General features: G+C 40.4%; 1 protein-coding gene across 2 annotated transcripts in view; it reads left to right on the forward strand.

Annotated features, from left to right (window-relative positions):
* Positions 1–4,206, forward strand: part of LOC127651217 (E3 ubiquitin-protein ligase HECW2-like) — a 59,959-nt gene extending 55,753 nt beyond the window's left edge. For both annotated transcript variants that reach the window (XM_052136949.1, XM_052136950.1), the window contains exon 29: positions 1,125–4,206. In XM_052136949.1, the coding sequence (XP_051992909.1) occupies positions 1,125–1,236 (112 nt within the window). In that variant the 3' untranslated portion in view covers positions 1,237–4,206. The remainder of the gene's footprint in view (positions 1–1,124) is intronic.
* Positions 4,207–23,005: the final 18,799 nt, after the last annotated feature.

The raw sequence follows: 23,005 nt of genomic DNA on the forward strand, positions 1-23,005 counted from the left end.
AAACAAAATGCACGCACATTCACCAATTTCACCTTTCACATACACAAAACACCAATATGTTCACAATTCTGACCTAAAAAAAAATAAATAAAAAAAAATTGTATTCGCAAAACTCGCATATTCATAATTTTTTAACTTACATTCACATTTCTTACACATGCTTGAAACAAGAAAAAAAAAAAAACTGTTTGCCAATTGGGTGAGAAAAAAATGCTTACATTAATCTTGAATAAAGCTTATTTTTCTTACTACTTTTTTTTCTTGTGTCAAGCATGTATAAGCTTACTTTAAGATATATTCTCTTAAAACAAGTGTTAATATCATGCACAAATTTGCTTCTAAAGTATGTTCATCTTGTTTTATCATGTTTAGATGTTCTTTTGGAAAACATGACAAAATACTTCTTTCTTTTTGCAGTGAACTCTCAAAACACACACACATTTACAATTTTTACCTCAAATACATATAAAACATCTAACATACTGTACACAAAACAATCACACATTCACAATGTTTACCTTATATGCACAAAACACTCACACATTCAAAATTTTTACCTTATATGCACAAAACACTCACACATTCCCAATTGTTTCCTCACATACATGCAAAACATTCGCACATTCACAAATTTTACCTCACATACTAATAAAACGCTCCTACATTCTGTGATGGATGCAATTTTACCTTGCATCCATCACATAGTGAATTGACTCTTTTGAGTCGGTTCTTTTTTTAATGAATCTGTCGAAACCATTTGCCAAATGTTCATCCCTTTTGGTTATGTCTAACCTGAAATGAGCTGAGAACCGTCAGGTGAGCCAAAGGGGTACACTATATGGTTAAAAGTATGTGGACAACCCCTTTTAATGAACAGGTTTGGTTATTTTAGTGATTCCAGTGAAGAGAAATCTTAATGCTACATGATAGAGTGACTCCGGATAATTCTGTTCTTCCAACTGTGTTTCAACATTTTGATGATTTCACAAGATGATGAAATCAGCCAGTTTTGAATATAGTCACATGAAAATGGCCTTTGTCATGTTGAGGAAAAAAAAAATTGCTTGCTGCATTAAAAAAAGTCTCATCAATATAATCATTTTGTGTCTTTATTTATCCTTTAGGGCTCATACGTGTTTCAATCGCTTAGATCTCCCCCCGTATCCCTCATTCTCCATGCTGTACGAGAAGATGCTCACTGCAGTGGAGGAGACCAGCACATTCGGCTTGGAGTGAATGTTGACCTTTGCACTTTGGACTGATCAAATATATACTGCACTCACTTCCTGTTACCCTTCTAGAAGATTCGTAAGGATTCAGAGCAAAGGAAGACTTTCTACCTTTTAAAAAGAAGCACTTACAAGTATATTTTATACACTGTATCACTAAAATAAGGAAATACGTTCTCACTAAAAAACAGAAAACGAACTACGCAGACCGGACAAATAAAACTTATAAACTGGCAAAAAAGACAAACTGGATTCATAGAAGAAAGTGTGAATGTATTCTAGTTGTTCCTTGGAGGTAAACTCAATTTTTTGGTCAGCAGCGCCACTTTGATTCGCTTTGGGCCCAAGGAAGTGGCTGGCCAAAGTTGAGCTATTTACTGTATTTGTTTTACATTTACTCATTAGTAGACGCTTTTAATCCAAAGCGACTTACAAATGAGGAATATAGCAAAAATGAGGAAAACAAACCCAAAGGACTTTCGATATTCAAACACTTTTTATCTGTAAAAAGACTTTTATACAGACCATAGGAATGCAGCGTGAATTAACAAATGTTGTTTTCAGATGCCACCGTTGTCTTGAATTGCCTCAAGTACTATCACACGACACGAATGACTGCATCGCCCAATTTGTTTTGACAAAACACTCTATATTGAATCTAAATGTATCCGTTTGCTCTTCTTTTTTTTAGTCATATTTATACATTTGTTTCTTCTTTTTGCTTTGACACTGTTCTGTTCATACAGGTGCCAGTAGATGTCATGTCAAATTTGTGGCACTTTTTTGAATGAATTGGGTATTCCTATACTCACACAAACACACACATATGTTTTGAAAGGGCATGCTACACAAAAGTGCACTCTCGTTCGCACTCAAACATCATGAATGTGACCACTATGTGCAAATCATCAAACATGTGCTGGAAGCTGACTAGAAGAATTACATTTTGGAGGAGAAAATAATAATTGTATGATATTGAAGCTCTGGAAAAACATCTAGGGGTTTAAACTTGATGGTTTTTATTTCAGTTACCTTGCTTACTTCTCCTTAGAAATCTCAAGTTTGATTTCTGATGACATTATGAAGAGAGGACACAAAACCGATTTTCTACTTGAATGATCACATCCCCTTTAAATAAACCTGTAGATACTCTTAAAAGATAAAACTTCTGTCATTTACACTCATGTCGTTCCAAACCCATATCAATTCTTTCTTTCATTAAATATGAAAAGTAGTCTTGCTGCTCTTTTACATGCAATGAAAGTGGATGATGACTGATGCTGTCAAGCTCTTAAAAATGACCAAAAAAAGCACCTTAAAAGCAGTTTAAAGACTCCTAATAAAAATATAATAGCTTTTTGTGAAGAAAATACATTGTTATTCACTAATAATCTTCCCCTCCGTGGTAGATCGCAAATCTGATTTTATCTTCCGCATATTCAAAATATAAAAATTGTAGTGCTATAATGGTGCTATTTTGTTATTTTTGGAGCTCAGCACTCTCTGCCCTCTTAAATTGTATGGAAAAGAGCACTGTCCACATTCTGCAAAATGTGTCCTTTTGTGCTCCACAGAAGAAAGAACGTTATATGTGTCTGGAATTACATGAGGTTGAGTAAAGTATGATAGTTTTCATTTTGGGTGAACTATTCTTATTTAAAAAAAAATGTATCCCCTTTTCTCCCAATTTGGAATGCCCGATTCCCACTACTTAGTAGGGCCTTGTGGTGGCGCAGTTACTCGCCTCAATCTGGGTGGCGGAGGACAAGTCTCAGTTGCCTCCTCTTCTGAGACAGTCAATCCGCACATCTTATCACGTGGCTCTTTGTGCATGACACCGCAGAGACTTCCAGCACGTGGCAGCTCATGCTACTCTCCAGGATCCACTCACAACTTACCACGCACCCCATTGAGAGCGAGAACCACTAATCGCGACCACAAGGAGGTTACCTCATGTGACTCTATCCTCCCTAGCAACCAGGCCAATTTGATTGCTTAGGAGACCTGGCTGGAGTCACTTAGCACACCCTGGATTCCAACTCGTTACCCAGGGGTGGTAGTCAGCATCAATACTCACTGAGCTACCCAGGCCCCCTACGAACTCCACTTTCTTGAATGTTTTTTTAATCCACTTCTCTTGAATAGTGTTTTCTTGCATTATGTGAAACCGAGAAATATCAACCATCAGAGAAAACATATCAAGACATCCCAGATCTTTCCATTTGAGTTAATGCAACAAAGCCTTTTACAAAATACTGCCATGGCTGTTTGCCGCTGGATTGTACTTTTGTTTGGAATGTTTTGTATTTGGATAAATTTTGAGTACACTATATCGCATATAGTAAAATCTGGTGTAGTTAACACTGCCATGGGGCTTTACGAGGTCTATAAAATTTTGGAATAGCAACAGAAAAAAAGTTGATCATATAATTTTTCATTCAATTTGATTATGGTTGACATTAATGCAGACCAGATACCTGTAGATCTTCCTCTTTTTTGTAATAAGCCTTTTGCTGTGCGTTGCCGATGTTTGTGCTGAATGTACCAAAGGTTAAGGGATGGTTGTCCCAAACCCTGTTTTATGTAATCCCTAATTGTTTTATTTGATTAAACACTTGGAGATTTTAAAGACAAGAATTAAAGAAAAATCGTTTTGATCAATGAGAATTGTTAGTTATCGGTGTTCTGATCAGTGCTGTTGTATATGGATCTAAAACTAATATATGAAGGAAACTACAGTATAAAATATCAGAGGACAGGAGGATAAATTAACAGGAACCGATACAAAAATTGTTCATACTTTTTGAATTACTAGAAAGTTGCTAATCTCACTTCCCTTTTGCACAAATCACATGCTCTGAAAATCGTGACTGTTAATTGGCTTTCGGAGCCCCACTTTTAAGTTTTTATCTTTTTATTTAATCACAGATAATTTTATAAACTGTTAATCTCTAGAGTCTTCATTCTTTAGCTGATATGTGATCATGAGTAGGAAATTACATTAAAACATACAGTTTAATGTTTAGCGGTGCAAATATTTTTTGTTATCATTGTTTTTAATAAAATCATTTATTATTATTATTTTTCATTCAGTAGTTGTAATTTTATATATGTACTTTATTTTAATATACTGAAAAATATAAAAGTTGCTGCAATATTTGATGCTACATATAAAATATAATACTTAACATACAGTTTATTCTATTTTATATCTGTTTTTATTTTTTATATCAGTCTGATAATTAAAAATTAAAGATTTTTTTCTAAGAAACTAATTATATGTATTAGTTTCAATGAAATCAAAATCTCATTTTGTTCCATAGACTTTTAGTCCATGCATATTAACTGATGCATGCTATTATTAAATATGCTAGTGTACTCCTAAATAGTGATTAATACTAACAGTTTTAGCATAAAAAAAGAAACCTTGACAGAAATCTACTTTCAATGAGTGTTGTAGCTACAGTCTAAGGTAAAACCCCCTAGTTTCCCTATGATGTCAATGTATTGTAAGCCTATAATTTTCAAGAAGCATTTTGTTCATTTTTACTAGTTGAATGAATTGTCAAAATTAGTTTTTGTGCTATTCATAGTTTAACTTGTATTGAACCCAGACATTTCCTTTTGAAATAGGCTTCATGTAATATTGAGCTATGTGCATTGTCAGTTACAAACAGCAGATGGCAGAGCATCCATATATGTTTAGAGAGACGCACCCAACTCCTGCCAAATGAACGCATTACGGACTTTGTGCATATCCAATATGAAACGTTTACTTACTACCCTCTCTATCTCATAGAAAGACCTTAAAGTTGCTTTACACACACACACACGCACCATTTGGAGAGTAATGACAGAAACTATTTTAGTAGAGATGGGCTACTTCTATTTAAATGAATGGGAGAAATTAGAACGATCAACCAAGGAGCTCTGAGCGCCCTAAGGTCAACTGATGTAGAAAGGAATTCCCGCCTTTAGTTAAAAGAGTCAATCACCTTTTAGATACAGACATCACCTGTCAATCAACTCTAGAACGATATTAGCTATAAAAGCTAGGAATTTTTATTTTTTTATATTTAATATGAATAAAATATGAGGTAAAGAGATTTTATTGCTGATTTAAAATGTTCTTTGAATGTAGGCTAATCTTGACCAACCGTTTTTGAGATTTTGATCATTCTTCATTCAAATAGATAGGAGCTGCACTGGCATGACTGGAAATAGCCTCCTGAGAGCATTCCAAAGATGGCCGACAGTGGACTGACTTGCTAGAAAGACTTTGGTAATGCTCCTTTGCCACATGAAAACGCATGTTGATGCAACCGCTGAAGAGCTCTTTCTTTAGGATCATACTGAACAGTCATTTGTGTGAACATCAGGTCCAGCAACTCTCCCCTTCAATGAGACAGTATTTTCAGGGTCCCTTAGAAACCTATTTCAGCTGTTTTATCTGTCCGGTAGTGCTTTGCTGATACAATCCATAAACCCTTGTGCTTTTAGTGTGACATGGTCCATGAACTATTTCTGTGTGTGTGTGTAAAGAGTGGGAGTGACCCTAAGCAGCTGGTGTGTAGGATCCCATGGGCTATGAAAAACTCATTGGATATATAATGGAAAATCTGGAAGGTTACTGTGTTTTTGGACAAAATATGGCAAACATAATTACAGATATTCATGCTTTCGTGTGTGTGCATATAGATCCATAATCATGGAAAACCAGATACAGCCATACTGATATAAAGTGTGTAAAAAAAAGACACACTGGCCCTGAAAGACACACTACAAATCATTTAGATTCAGTGAACATGCATCTGGTGCCTTCTTTCCTTCGGCAGAGGAAGGAAAGAGTGTAGTGTGTGTATTTTAAGTTATTAACAACATAATCAAACAGGAACCATGGGAACCAGAAAGTATTTGTTTTCAAGTAAACAATAAGGAGCGTGATTTGGAGGTTGTTTTTTTTTTTTTGCTCTAAAATTACGTCTTCACTCCACTGACGGTTAGGCTTAGGGTTTGGGCTAAGGTGCAGATTTAATCATTTACAACTTAAAAATACAACTTGCTTTTGCAGCCACTCTGTGGACATATCACACAGAAACGGGAGCTAATGCGTGCCCATGCATTCAACAACACTTCCAGCTTCTGCCACTGGGAGCAGTGATTTCAGCAGCGAAACTTTCAACCTGCTGTAGAATTCACAGTGTGATCATTATAATGGCGTTAATATGTTTTTTTGGACATGGTAACAAAATTTAAAATCTATTGTATATAAATATGATAGTCAATTAGTATCATATTATATATTAAAATATGGTTGCACTTTATTTTACAGTATGTGAACTTTCAGTATACTTAGATTGTACTTACCCAATAAAGTACTGAGTAATATTAGTTAAGTACATGTAGTTATTATGGATTAAGTTTAGGGTTAGGTGTAGGGTTAGTACCTAGTAATTACTATAGTTGTTGTAATTATATAGTACGAAATGTAGAACAGTACTGTAAAATAGAGTGCTTCCTAAAGAACCATGACATTAACATCTGATACCACTTATCTCATAAGTCCAAAGTATACTTCAGTTAGACACAAACGTTAGACATCTTATTACAGGATGCGTGATGCAAAATCAATCATCAGCAGAGGGTTCAAAGTATACTTTGAAAGGATGAGCGTTAGACTGTACGCAGACGCTGAGTGTTCATGCAAAACCGAAGTATACTTTGGGCTATAGATTATGGCGAGTCTGAAGGAATATAAAGACATCTTTATGGGTCTAAACTCCTGAAGAGAAATAGTCCAGTATCTTATACCAGTCGTTGCGTGTCAAAGCTTGTCCTAGAGACCCCAAATTTGCTATGGGGACTATTCATGTCCCCATGTGAGTTTGCAAAATGTCATCATTTTCCTATGCAGCGTTAATAGGGCTGCCATAGATTCCCATTGGGGAAGAAGAAGAACAGGAATAATTATAAGATAAAAAATAATGGATGCAATAGGGTCTACAGCCAATTCGTGGCTTGGCCCCTAATGAAACACTAAGAAAGAAATCTATCTCTATTCACAACAATTTAGCACACACAGCTCACCAGACACCTTATCATCACACATTTGCAAAATATCTCTCCTGAAGTTGACATATAGCTCTGTTATGATCAGCTGTGATATGGCACTAACGTCATACTAGGAGAGGAATATGCGTGATAAAATAATGAAGCAGGAACCGTGTGGGTCTATTTTTACAGCCATGGCAGGAGGAAGTGGAATGGAAAGGCTATCTTACATTATGCATGGGCCAAGAGAACGAGAGGATCACAGGACACAGAAAACACATCACTTCATCTAGTGGGCCAACAGACAAAAGAACACCTATGTGTACCATTCTAAACTTCACCATAGTGATGTTTGCCTTAACAAGCACCACTAATGAATCACAATATAACTCTGTTCAGCAAGTTTGGGAAATGCTGTCGTTGATGCAAGGAAGTGACTTTGTGATAAAAGCACAGTTTTATGGCTAGTGAGTAATACATATTTGATATAGCCAAATGGAGAGTGATTTAAATAAAAAGCCCTGTGTGGAGTGTGTCTCTCATACCGCTGTGGGTTTGGATCTCTGGAGACGTGTGCTGACTAATGAGAGGCTTTTTTGGAATCCAACCATGATGATTAAGCGTTAATTACAACAGGTCAGCTTGACACGTTTCCAATAATTGGAAATATTTTGGGGCTTTCTGATTTGCAGGGCAACACAAAAAAATACATCAGGGCACCTAATGAGATGTCTTTTTAGCTCGCAGGCGACCCTCTTGACTTGCTGGCATCTCCTTCAAGGACTATGGAGAGTTTTCAAGGAGCTGTAAGCTTCAATGACCAACTTAGATGAGGAACTGTTTTTATTCATGTTTCCAAGACTACAGCAGCTTCTTTAAACAGGACTTTTATAAGCACACTTAGTGAGAAAATGCATTCAAATATCAAGGACTGTTGTTATTGGTGTTCATTAAAATTTAAGAGACTCAATGATGCCAACATTGTCTTTATGAAAACGTGGTTTTACTATTGCAACACTCCCTGTGGCGATTTTGGTTTGGATTTGCTAAAAACATTTTAGATTCATGCTAAGAAATCTTTAATGGAACTGTTACAAACCCTTTTAGATCTAGGGAAATTAGGGTGCAACAATAAAAAACACTGTGCATGTACTAGGAAGCAATCACACCAACAAGTTTAATATAAGGTAAAGTATCAGTATTTATTATAAAGAATAATGGGAGAAAATTATATATCACACAAGGAAAGGGGAAAGTGAAAAGAACTTAGACCATGCCAAATCAAATGAATAAATAAAACAATAACCAATCTTACTAAATTAAATAAACGCTCCTAATCTAACCCAACAATTAAACTTCACAAAAACCCATATCAAAAGAAAATCTATAGTGCCCTAAATAAACTACTCTCACTATAACCAAAAATACAAGGGATGGCACGTGTCACTAACCTAGTATTCTAACACAATTGAAACCTCAGTGTGGCACATGTATATCACGTATCATGGATCATGGATATCATGGATATCTTACCTGTCCTTTTTCTTTTCCCCGTTTATTAACATCGGTTTTACAACCAGATAAATTAATACAAAGAAAGAAAATAAAGAAAAAGGAATGAACGAGCCATCACATTAAGGGATCAAAGAACACAGACTGTACCACAAACATTACCAATTATCAAAGTAATACAGGGCAAACAATTACAACAGACGCACAAGCATGAATCAAACAAAGAAAGAATCATTTCGCTTTCCACGTAGGCGCCCTCATTGGTGGAGACACCCGATGTCGTCAACATGCGTCTCCACGATTAACAGATGAACGAGCCAATTATATACCATGCCCACCTGCTGAAAACGAAAGTATAGAGTGAGAGACAGAGGGAGAGAGAGAGAAAAAAAACAAAAAAAAAAACAAAACACAAGTCACACTTATCACATGGGACGTAACACTCCTCCCCATAAGAATAAACATACCATGTTTATTATTTTGACTTACAAAGCTACACTAGATAGAGCATCAGCTAACACATTCTCCGACACTTTCCTATGTCTGATATCCAGGTTATATCCCTGGACCACCAACGATTAACGCACAAGTCATTGATTCTTTTTGTACAACCTTGCCAGAAAAACAAGAGGGTTATGGTCTGTAAAAACGACTATAGGTACATTCGAAGAGCCAAGATAAACTTCAAAGAATTGCAGAGCTAATTAAAGAGCCAACGTCTTTTTTTCAATAACAGAATAATTTCTTTGATGTTTTTATGAGAAAAATAACAAATTGGATGATCCACTCCCACATCATCTTCTTGTAAAAGCACTGCTCCAGCTCCCATAGAACTTGCATCTACTTCCAGTTTAAAAGGAGCAGCCAAGACGGGAGTACTGTACAACAAAGCTTTCACCACTTCAAATGCATTTTGACAATCATCAGACCAGATAAAACAATTAGCAGGGCTAAGCAAATTTGTTAAGGGAGTAACCACCGTAGAAAAGTTTTTTCAGAAACTACGATAGTAGCCTGCCATACCCAGAAAACTTTGTAACTCTCTCCGTGAAGTAGGCATGGTAAATTCTGTTATGGCAGTAACCTTAGACTCCACAGGGTTTACCTGCCCTCGCCCCACTTCTTCACCCAGGTAAGTCACACTCGCCTTACCAAAAACACACTTAGCTAGGTTGAGTGTCAACGAAGCCTTTTATAAATGCTCAAACACCATACAAAGGAGTTTCAGGTGTTCTGACCACTCAATTGAATATAGTACAAGGTCATCCAAATAAGCATTACAATGAGGAACCCCAGCCAGCCAACATTGTTTGGATTAATCTTTGAAAGGTGGCAGGTGCATTTCGTAATCCAAAGCGCATCACGTGATATTGCACGTGAGTTACAAAAGCAGAGATGTCAGAAGCACGAGGGGTTAGCGGGACCTGCCAGTACCCTTTTAATAAATCCAACTTTCAGACAAACATGGCTGATCCTAAGTTGTCAATGTAATCTTCCATTCTGGGAAGTGGTTAACAGTCAGGCACTGTAACTGCATTTACACGACGATAGTCCGTGCTAAAAGGAAACAAACCATCAGGCTTGTGTCCTAAAAGGTAAGGAGAACTCCAGGGGCTACTACTATATTTAGTTAACCCATTCTCCAACAGATACTTAGTTTTTTGTTTCATAATAGATCTCTTAACCACATTAACCCGATATGCATGTTGTTTAATAAGAGATGCTACATCAACATTAATATCATGCTGTAACACCGTAGTTTGTGACGGAATATCTCCATATAAAGATGGAAAATCAGTGACAACACTGACAATGTCCTGCATCTGATCATCAGGTAAATGAGTGATATATGTCGGTTAATTCTTCAAAATTTCAGAGTTTTCTGCATTGAACACTGCTGAGAAGTATTCCGCAGAACAACATCACCTACGGTCACCTCAGTAGATCTGCACTGTGAATTTTCTCTGGTGTGGTAAGCCTTCAGCATATTAATATGGCAGACGCGTGTCTGGCGCTTTCGGGAAACCGAGTAGCTCTACACATGATCGTACACAAGAACTGATTACCGGACTTCGTCTTAGGTAATGGTCCGACACAGTCAACAAGCACCTGTTCAAATGCTTCACCCACTGTAGGGATAGGTGAAAGAGGAGCAGGTGGAATCAGCTGATTCGGTTCTCTTGTTAACTGGCAAATGTGGCAAGTATGACAAAATCTAGCAACATCTCTCTTTAATCCTGGCCCAAAAATTAATTCTGAGAATGCGATTATATGTCTTTGTCACTCCCAGATGACCAGATAGTGCATGTTCATGTGCCAAGGATATAATATATTGACGATATTCACTAGGGACAACAAATTGATAGACAGCATTCCAGTCTAAATCCGAGTCAATCACAGAGTTCCATTTTTGCATCAACAGTCTAGCATCTACAAAGTATGCAATGATTCTGTTCCCAACAGCATCAGATCTATCAACATTAGAAAAAAATTTACTTAATGTCTGAGCCTTCTTTTGTGCCGCAATAATCTTCTCACGAGATATAGGCAATTTTAAAAAGCTGGAATCATCGAGTGCACTCTCTAGACCTTTTAAACTAGACCTTTTCACTGACTCAGCCATAGTTATTCTTCACCAACCAGATTCTGAACCATAAAGGTATCTACCAGATCAACAGTATCCAACTTTGTCTTTGACTGTACGCGAGTGATTACGCACGCAGAAAACACCTCCGGATAATCTCTAGCTAACCCATATTTGGTGCATCTGTCACTTCCAGCGTAGGCATGACTTTACCCCCAGCCAAGTCATTCCCCAAAGTGAAAGTTATTCCTTTCACCAGAACCAACCTGCACAAAGCCTGTAATGAGTGCACTCTTTAAGTACACACGATCTAAAGGGACCTTAACCATTCCCATTTCTATACATCGCTCAAAAACACTTGAGCCACAATGTGATTTGGCTGACAATGGTAAAACATCTGCTAAGACAAAAGATTGATTTGCTCCTGTGTCTCTTAAAATCTGTATTTCTTTTTGATCATTTCCATCATCAGACAATGAAACAAACCCTGTCATCACAAAAGTTTTATAACTCACTTCAGGAACATCCTCCTCCTCTGCTGAACTAAATGGTTCTGTATCTGCACGGTTTGTTGCTTTCGTTTTAAAACGTTACAGTCTGCAATTAAATGACCCTGCTTATGGCAATAAAAACACTCCCAAACTTCTTTTGATGACAAAGAAACGACTTTCGTTCAAGGAGATTGATCAGAAACAGGAGAGGATTTAACTTCTACGCTCCTATCTGTGCGTAAAGAAAATACAGTCTTATGCGTAAGGACATGTTTTCATCTGCCAAAACAGCAGCTTGTGAGAGCAATGATACCTTTTGTTTGTTAGAATAGATCTCAACGCGCTCTTGTAGACAACCTTTGAAGCAAGATTAGCTCTCTTAGTGATGCAAAATCATCAACTTTATGTGCCTGACACCACTTATCAAGCAGATTACTTTTCTCTCGAGCGAACTATACAAAAGTAGAATTTGAAAGTTTTTTATGATTTCGGAACCTCTGCCTATAGGCTTCAGGAACTAATTCATATGAGCGGAGAATTGCCAGCTTTACAAGCTCATATTTTAAGCTCTCCTCTACAAGTAAAGTTGAAAAGATCTCTTGTGCCTTAAATACCAACCTACATTGAAGTCAAACGGTCCATACTTCTTTTGGCCAAGAGAGCGAAGTCGCAATACGTTCAAAGGCGTTAAAATAGGAATCAACCTCTGTTTCCCTGAAATGAGGAACTAGCGTGATATATTTACGATACTGAACTCGCAACCGCTACCGAAGGAGCACTCGTAACTTTAGGGGGAACACTCATGACTTGAGGGAGAATGGGCTGCGCGGCTGCACAGCCAACAATTTTCATAGCTTTAAGCTCTAGCTGTTGCATCTTCACCTGCTTCTCCGCCTCAATTTCAAGGGTACGTATTTTAAGACGCAAATCCAATTCTGTTGTGTATGAGCTTTTTCCTGAGCTTCCATCTGTAAACAGGAATGGATTGAATGACGGCAAAACTTCCCTACCCTCGGTCTCAACCACCTTTTCAGATAACAACTCACTTCACACATGGTCTTTATCCATTATATCAGGATCAGGAGCATACCCTACTGTACCCTCTAATTTGATCTCTGAAACATGCCCTACCAGTACCTTTAATTCCACCAGACAACTCCACACAATATTTTTATCTCCTTTTTAAGAGCTTGTCTTGCTACAGGAATTTGAAAATGACCCGCTATAGATAATAAATCATCCTTCCTACATCTATCAAATTGCTCCACAGTTGGATTGTCAATAAAGGTTTGCAAGCTAAACGAAGTCATGTGTATTGTCGCTATCCAACACACACTATAATCCACGATATGAAAACCTTAATCCAACATACAAACCCTCCATAACCTGTATCATTACTATACCTCCAGTACATAAGCAGTATTAAATTGTCTCTGGACAAACCAATAAGGAAATTATTATCCCGGACGAGCCCCCATTAATGTTACAAACCCTTTTAGGTCTAGGGAAATTAGTGTGCAACATTAAAAAACACTGTGCATGTACTGGAAAGCAATCACACCAATGAGTTTAATATAAGGTATCAGTATTTATTATCAGTATAGTATCAGTATTTATTATAAAGAATAATATCCCTTAATAAGTATTTACATGAATTTACAAAAATATACAACTCTGGGCCAAGCAAAAATTATAAATCACACAAGGAAAGGGGAAAGTAAAAAGAACTTGGACTGTGCCAAATCAAATAAATAATTAAAACACTAACCCCGTTTAATAACATCGGTTTTACAACCAGATAATTTAACACAAAAAAAATGAACGAATGGACCAACACATTAAGGGATCAAAGGACACAGACTGTATCACAAACATTACCAATTATCAAAGTAATACAGGGCAAATAATTACAACAGACGTACAAGCATGAATCAAACAAAGAAATAATCATTTCGCTTTCCACGCAGGCGCTCTCTTTTATACTCGCATAGCCTGCCCTCATTGGTGGAAACACGCAATGTAGTCAACATACGTCTCCAAGATTGACAGATGAACGAGCCAATTAAATACCATGGCCACCTGCTGAAAATGAAAGTAAAGAGCGAGAGACAGAGGGAGTCTCTCACTCTTTAAAAAAAAACTCCAAAACACAAGTCACACTTATCACATGGGACGTAACAGGAACCAAGTTACAAAAAAGTACCATGGTAATAGTATGTGTTCTGCTTAAGTAATTTGGTCAAATATTAGTAGGCTTTGAGGTAATGTAGAGAGCTGTATACGGCGTAATAACATATGAATATGCAAAACATACTGTACCACGGTATTATCTTTTTATTTATTTTGTATTTTTTTGACTTGTACCAAGGTAATATAATAGTATGCTTTTTTTCTTGTAGTACCATGTAAAACAATGGTCTCTTTTTTTGGACCTGTACAATACACTAACAACATGCACCAAAAGTTTCATGGTATTACTGTTCTTTTTTCTTCTTCTTTTGTGGACATTTTAAGAAAAAACTTTAATTTCATAGAAATATAATCTTACGCTTTTTAAAAAACACATTTATAGCATTTTCTGCAAAAAAATTAATTAATGAATAAATAAAAAAAATACATTTAATGAGTTTAAAAATGACATGTGGGGTAAACATCAAGTAATGGGAATTTGATAACTTCCTTCAACCTAGAATACATAGATGTTCACAACTTAATAATTATTAAAAAAATCAATTTTTTTAATTTTTTTTTTTAAGTCAAGACATCGGCAGGGCATTTGATTCCTGGATGACCTTTGTTAGGGATCAAAATCGACCCTGAATTGATGTTCTTATTATTGGACACGTAAGCTTACATAACCGCAAAGCATGTGAAATGTAGTGCCATTAGGATTGATCTGTGTAATTGTAGATAACATGATCTTGCCTGCTAATGCTGACGAATTGCAAGCTACCTTGCTTCATAACATTCAAATAATTTAAATCATCTTCTCCTTATTCTAAATGTCAGTGTGGCAGGGCGGAGGGTGGGGTCAGGTCGTGATTATACACACCCAAGCCTCCGAGAGGGATAAATGCCGATGGAAGACGGTGGTGAAATGAGAGAGAGATAGTTTACAGACATGTCCGTCATGTGTGTTTGTGTCTTTGAAGTTATTCATTAAAATATTATTTATATTATCAAGCCGGTTCTCGCCTCCTCCTTCCCATTGAACCTCTTTACAGTCAGTTATGCTGATTCACAGTAACTGACTGAAACAATGTTAATCTGTAATTATTCAGCAAGGTAAACTAAAATAACATATGAAATGAATGCTAGACAATGTTCAAGATAATGCAAAAAGGCCCATTCATTAGTGTAGCGTAACTTGGTTATACAGAAAATATATACATTCTATTATTATAAAACAATAGCGCATTGATATATCAAAATGACATTTGTGATGGAATCACATCAATACTGAATTGTGTCAACATATTTATAATGTACAGTCTATTTTATAAACAGCTACTGTCATCATCCACCAAATTTAGCAAACAGCTATTGATAAACTGGCTTGCTAGCTAACACCGACATAGGCTATTGTATAAATGCAGTCATTGTATCATGCAAAGAAAAGTGATTACTTAAATCTACAGTCTCGCATAGCCAGACCTATATCCGCACTTTGTTTTAGCCCTGTCCCAGCACTGGAGAGTCAAATATAATTTACAGTCTCAAAGTTTGTAGTAAAACAATCATAACTGTGTAATTTTAATTATGCTACCTCATCTGTCAGCATGATGCCAGTAAATCACTTCAGCCTCTTTGTACATTATGTCATTGTTTTGGCTGATGCTCGCTCGCTCACGTCCCAATGGAGTGTGTGCACGATCGCAAGCACAAGCAACCGGTAGCTGGCTGCAGTTCACTTAACGGCCACAGATATCATTAATAACAAGGGTTTCTGAATCTTACATACTGCCCCTTTAAACAATCTATTATTTATAAGGTTTCAAACACATTCTTCAATATGGTCAAAAGCTTTTCAAATACAAATAAATTCTTTGTTCATTGCTCTTTTGAAATAATAATAATAATAATAATAATAATAAAAATAATAACATATTATTCTGCACTACATACACCAAAATGTCTTTCCAAATTTTATAGGTTTTAACACATTTAAAAAAAATATATAATTCTGTCTCTGGATGGTTACACCACTTAGTTGTTTTGATAGTTTTTTTAAGTAAAAAATGTCTTTGAACTCAGTAATTGAAAACATATTCATCACAGTAGAGGTGTATTCAAATATGACACTAGTGGTCACGCTTGGGATAATTGAGAAAAGGCCATTGAGAATTGGCGAGTGGAATTTGCATGCCACTCCCCCGGACATATGGGTATAAAAGGAGCCAGCTTGCAACCACTCATTCAGATTTGTTCTTCGGAGCCGAGCGGTGTTAATGAAATCCACTGCCTTTCAAATCACCTCTGACGAGAGTGAAGCAAAAGTGTTAAAAATGGCTGTTGGATATACGGAGCATTACAGCGGGTTCTCCTGCCTCTTTTTAAAGATGCTTTTCCGTTTATGTGCAGTTCTTGGATGCGGTCATTATCTCTCCGCTTGTGAAGACCATGATTTCTACCTCACATGTATGGGCCATAGGCACGCTGAGACAGCGTTCATGGATGGTTCATGCTCTCAATGTGAGAGGATGATCATGGTAACTTTGTGGTCGCGGCTTTCCTTCTTCAGTTGCTCCACGCCCCGGTCCTTCTGCCTACAGGCACAAGGCCATGACGGTTAGTGCTGGGGGCGATTGGGGGCCCCAATGGGAGTGGTTCCGCTGGGTGAACCCCCACAGACCTCCCATTCCCTAGTACACTCGTTTGCTCTGGTCAAGTTCAGGGATAAGTCAGGCGGCTCGCTCCAGGGTGAGTTTAATGTCTCATTCGGGGCTCAGGAGGAGGAGGAGGAGCTCTCGATTGCAGCATCAGAGACCAGGCTGCTACAGTCTGATGTAGAGGATTCGGCGGGGCTCCCACTTTGTTTGTGGTCGCGCAGTCTGAGGCCAACGCGGAGCTGGTGGCCATTCTTGCCCAAGCTGCCATGAGCATCAGGCTCGAGTGGAACCCTCCACCCTGACCTGAGCCCTCGTGGCTTGATGACTGGTTCCTGGGCCCAGAGCACCGCTCACAACCACGCTCCGCCCCAGTTCCATTCTTCCCGGAGGTGCATGAGGAACTCAAGAAGTTGCGGCAGGCACATTTTACTGCCCGGACCAGGCTTCCGAGTTCATCGGCTCTAACTACCCTCGATGGTGGGGTGGCCAGGGAGTACACAAAAGTTCCTCGGGTGGAGCAGGCAATTGTGGTGCACCTGTGCCCGGAAAATGACGCCACCTGGAGGAAACGCCCTAGGCTCCCATCCAAAGCCTGTAAGAAATGGTGGAGATGAGGGAGGCCGACAAGGTTCTCTTTTTTGGCGCCCCATCTTCCAGGCTTCGGCGACACCACCGAGGAGTTTGCCCAGCAGTTCTCGACGGTCAAGAAGCAGATGGAGGCCATCCAGCACATCTTGCCCCGGAATGGTTCGCCCCGTGGACCGCCGAGATCCTGCACCTTCAAAAAAAAGAGCAGTTTCCTCACTCTCTGGGTCACACACTATGTGTTTATGACCATCGTTGTCACAACAGCCGTACATAGAACATTCGCGGCTAGGGCGCTACAGGCATGGTTTCTCCACCTTTGCGCACCCAGTTTCGACACACACACCCATGCTCAGGTGGTTGTTACGAGCCATGAGGATGCTCAGCCTCCTCCCCCATCGCTGACTGGTCCTATGGTGGGTATGTGGCGCATGGTAAGTGCTCTAACATTTTCCTCAGCACAGCCGAGTTCGGGACACGAGGCCTCTCGACATGGCAGTTCCTGCACCGCCCCACTGCGAAGCCCTATCCACAGGCACGTCAAAGCTGATTGTCCTCTTGGTGTCCCTTGCTCGGAGTTTGGAGGCATGGTTAGCGCTCTCCAACCTTTTGGGCTGGCTGGCCAGGACTACCCGACTCGGCTACGCAATTTATTTCACAAGGCACCTGCCCAGGTTAAATAGCATCCATTTCACCTTGGTAGGAGGCGATTATGCCACTGTCCTGTGTGCAGAAATCGTAGTCCTTCTACAGAAGGATGCGATAGAGCCTGTTCCTCCAGCTGAGATGAAGAAGAGGTTCTACAGCCCCTACTTCATCGTACCAAAGAAAGGCGGTGGGTTGCAGCCAATCTTGGACCTGCGAGCGTTGAATCGGGCCCTGCACAGGCTCTGGTTCAAGATGCTGAAACAGAAGCGCATTCTGTCATGCGGCTGGCATCAAGATTGGTTTGCGGCGGTAGACCTAAAGGACATGTACTTTCATGTCTCGATTTTACCTCGACACGGACCATTCCTTTGGTTTGCCTTCGAGTGCCAAGCATATCAGTATAAGGTCCACCACTTCGCACTGTCCCTGTCACCTCGTGTCTTTACGAAAGTCACAGAGGCAGCCTTTGCCCCATTGAGGGAAGTGGCATCCGCATCCTCATTTATCTTAACGACAGGCTGATTCTAGCTCACTCTCGAGATCTATTGTTGCTCAGGCACCTCAGCCGATTGGGGCTTCATGTCAACTGGGAAAAGAACAAGCTCTCCCTGGTGCAGAGCATCTCATTTCTGGGGATGTAGTTGGACTCGGTTGCTATGACAGTCGGTGCTGAATAGCCTGAAGTCATTCAAGGGAAGAACAGCGATTCCACTGAAACAATTTCAGAGGCTCATGGGGTATATGGTGTCGGCGGCAGTGGTTAAGCTGCTCGGGTTGATGCATATGAGACCGCTTCAGCACTGGCTTCAGACTCGAGTCCCGAGATGGGCATGGAACCATGGTACCTTGCATTTCTACGGGCAGGGGTTCCCCTAGAACAAGTGTCCAGGCATGTCGTCGTCATGACAGATGCCTCCAAGTCAGGCTGGGGCGCTGTTTGCAACGGGCATGCAGCCTCGGGCTCCTGAACTGGACCTCGACTGGATTGGCATATCAACTGCCTCAAGTAGCTGGCAGTATTGCTGGCTCTGTAGGGGCTTCGGCTGTTGATCCAGGGCAAGCATGTTTTGGTCTGGATGGAAAACATGGTGACAGTAGCATACATATATCGGTGGTTTACGCTCACGTCACATGTTGTAACTCGTCTGCCATCTCCTCCTTTGGAGTCAGCAGAGTCTGAAGTCGTTGCAGGCCACTCACATCCCGGGCAAACTCAACCACAGTGGGTGCACTGTCATGGCAAGTGATGCTCAACACAGCTGGCCCTGGGGTCTGCACAAGTATGTGTTTCCCCCAGTGAGCCTGCTTGCACAGACTTTGTGCAAGGTCAGGGAGGACAAAGAACAGGTCATGTTGGTAGCACTGGCCCACTCAGACTTGGTTCTTGGAGCTCATGCACCTCATGACATCCCCTTCCTGGCACCTCAGCACAAACCTGAATGAGTGGTTGCAAGCTGGCTCCTTTTATACCCATATGTCCGGGGGAGTGGCATGCAAATTCCATTTCTCAATTCTTGAGTTGTTTGGTGCTCCCAAGCATGACCCCTAGTGTCACTACAGCAACACACTGTCTCGTTCCCTCCATCAGGAAACTAAATGTGTTTCTAAATGTGTTTGACCAGTTTATTTATATTTGTTTTTTAATAAATGATTGTTTTAGAAACCATAGAGTGATAATAACCATATTATTAAAAAGTCATCCATGGTTTTAACTTTTGTTACTATGGTTTTACAACAAATACCACAATTATAACTATATAACACTGATACAGTGCTGTACGTAAAGTCAAAGTGCTGCAACAGTAATTATGCGCCATTAATGAACCAACACAAATGAAGTAGGCCTCAACTGAATAGAGTGATTGACTGATAAACAATGAGTGAGAATCTAAAAGAGACAAACAACTCTAAATAGAGAAACATAGCATGGCCTCTCAACCACGCCAGACTAGTATATAATAAAGCTGTAGCGAGTGGCAAGATAAGCTGAGACTCTGAACTCTATTTCTAACTTGGCAGGCTTGTAAACACTGCCAAATGTGACAATAATGTCCCAGAGCTGTTGCCAGCTGCCTGCCAAATACCTGACAGCTCTCAATGATTCTGCTGTTTCTCCGCCAATTGGGTTTGTAAGGGCTGTCCTACTGCATTAAGAACACGGAAGCTTCCAGATTTTCCACTGCTTTTACAGAGCGCCCATAGCACAACACTGACAACATCCAAGCAATTCCTAAGGGGCTTGCTTCCATCTAGGATGGGCTGCCAGCCAAATCTCTGAGTGGCATAAAATGTTTTAGTGTTTCTCCAACTTGAGGCCCTTTTATGTCACAGGGGCTGATTTTATTTTATTACAACTAACAGATTTGAACTTTTTTGTTAAAAGGATAAAACATTAGGATTCTGTTTTCATTTTCTCACCCTTGTGTTGTTGTCCACCCATATGACTTTTCCCATGGAACACATTTTAGCCTATTTTTAAGATTTTCAATTTCATAACAAATCTCCATCAAATTGAACTTGTGAGTAATTGAGTAATCTTCAATAAAATAAAATATAGAGTGTCTATTTGCACCCCGGTGTGAAAAGCATCTGCCACACAGTGCAGCTATTTGCACCCCAATAGTCTAGTGGAACCACAGAAATATACAACAAACAAACCAATAGATGTCACTGCAATGGCACGGGGTGTAAAGACAGTGTGTGGATGCATACTGTTGTCCTAGCTACTGTGGTTGGAAATCGAAAATGTGTTTGTCCCACTCTTTTTCACATCTGATTTCCTGTTTCCACTCTTAAAAATTCTGTTAATAATACTTAAGATAATAGATACAAATTTATATAAATTTAAATTTCATCGTGATTTGATTACTGTGAATGTCGAAAAGTGCAGAGAAGGGTTTGATCCGGAGGCGGGGTGTGACGATCGTACTTGTTTCAGCATGAAACCATGGTTACTGTAGTACAAAAAGTGTCTTTGGGACTCTAAATAAACAGTAAACACACTGCAGTGATACCGGTACTGTATGTTAGTACTTAAATATGGGTACAAATAATATCTGACACTATTTGCATCAGGGTGCAATTAGTATCATCCTGGTTAATTCCGTAACCTCCATTCCCTGATGGAGGGAACGAGAAGTTGTGTCGATGTAGTGACACTAGGGGGCACACCTGAGAGCCAAAGACACCTCTGATCTTTGATAAAGGCCAATAGGAATTGGCGAGTGGTATTCGCATGCCCCTCTTCCGGACATACGGGTATAAAACGAGGGGACGTGCACACCGCTCATTAGGGTTAGTGCTTACAAGCCGAGATTAAGTGGAAATACATCACATGGTCTTGCCGAGTCTAGTCGGACATATGTCATGTGGAGAAGTCCCATGGTAGATCCTGCCCAATGGGGGAGGAGGCTCTACAAGCATGAAGACTGGAGCAAAGGGGCCTCTGCCCAAGGAAGATGCAGTTTGCCAACAGGGAAACATATTTGAGCTGAATATACGTCGCAAGGGGTTGCCTATGGGGAACCAGTGCATGCGGAACACCTGTCCAAGTACGGGCCGTAGTTAGCACAAGTACTGGGCTGGAAGTGAGTTTCTCCACAAACTCATCTGCTGCAGGGATAGGAGGAAATCAACCAGAGAACACATCTGTGAACACTACTGGGAATCAACAATGCACATCTTAAGCTCAAGGGAGGGGAAAGCTGCTAAGTGCAAGTGGTATACCCGGCCGGTAGACCCGGATTTACCTGTTCGTTCCTGCTAACACACGGGACGAGACCTGAAGAACCCAGAGATTGTAGAATCTCGTAAAGGTGTTGGGTGTAGCCCAGCCTGCTGCTCTGCAAATGTCAGCTAGAGAGGCGCCACAAGAGCTGCTCATATATCCTAAAGCTCTGCATGCAATCCAAATAGATCCGTAAAGCATGCACCGGACACAGTAACACTAAGGCTGGGTCTGCCTCCTCCTGGGGCAGTGCTTGCAGGTTCACCACTTGGTCCCTGAAAGGGGATGTGGGAACCTTGGCCACATAGCCCGGTCGGGGTCTCAGGATCACGTGAGAGTAGCCCAGACCAAACTCCAGGCATGTTTCACTGACAGAGAATGCTTGCAGGTCCCCAACCCTCTTGATGGAGGTGAGTGCCGTCAGGAGGGCAGTCTTCAAGGAGAGTGCCTTAAGCTCTACTGATTCTAAGGGCTCGAAGGGAGTCCCTCGCAGGCCTTTCAGGACTACGGAGCGGTCCCATGAGGGAACGAGGCATGGTCTATAGGGATTCAACCTCCTAGCGCCTCTCAGGAGCCTGATAATCAGGTGGTGCTTCCCTAAAGTCTTGCTGTCCACTGTGTTGTGGTGTGCAGCTATGGCAGCTACATACACCTTCAAGAAGAACACACTTAATGAACAGATGCCACTTCAAGGCATACAGGCACCTCATAGAGGGTGGCCTAGCCAGAGTGATGGTGTCTACCACGACAGGTGGTAGGCCACTGAGGTCTTCCACGTCCCATCAAGGGCCAAGACATGGAGTTTCCAGAGGTCTGGTCATGGGTGCCAGATGGTGCCCCGTCCCTGAGAAAGAAGGTCCATCCTCAGGAGAATTTGCCAGGGAGGGGGTGTCGTGAGGAGCATGAGGTCCGAGAACCAAGTCACAGACAACCGAGCCCATCCAGGAGCCGGCAGCCATGTGCCCGTTGCATATAGCACCCCAGCCCGTCTTGGAGGCATCGGTTGCGATGCGCCTGGAGACCTGTTCTAAGGGAACCCCTTAGTCATGTGGACTCATGTTAGCCCATAGAAATGCAAGGTCGTTCCAAAGGCTTAAGAGGCGGCGACAGATTGGCATGATGGCCATGCGATGTGTGCCGTGGTGCCATGCCCATCTTGGGACTCGAGTCCGGAGCCAGTGCTGTAGCGGTCTCGTATGCATCAACCCGAGCAGTATAGTTACCGCCTAGGATGCCATATGCCCCAGGAGCCTCTAAAATAGTTTCAGTGGGACCAAGGTCTTCTGTCTGAATGCCTTCAGACAGGTCAGCACTGACTGGGCATGCTTGATTGTGAGGCATGCCGTCAT

The sequence above is a fragment of the Xyrauchen texanus genome, chromosome 11 (assembly GCF_025860055.1).
Source record: "Xyrauchen texanus isolate HMW12.3.18 chromosome 11, RBS_HiC_50CHRs, whole genome shotgun sequence".
Classification (NCBI taxonomy): Eukaryota; Metazoa; Chordata; class Actinopteri; order Cypriniformes; family Catostomidae; genus Xyrauchen; species Xyrauchen texanus.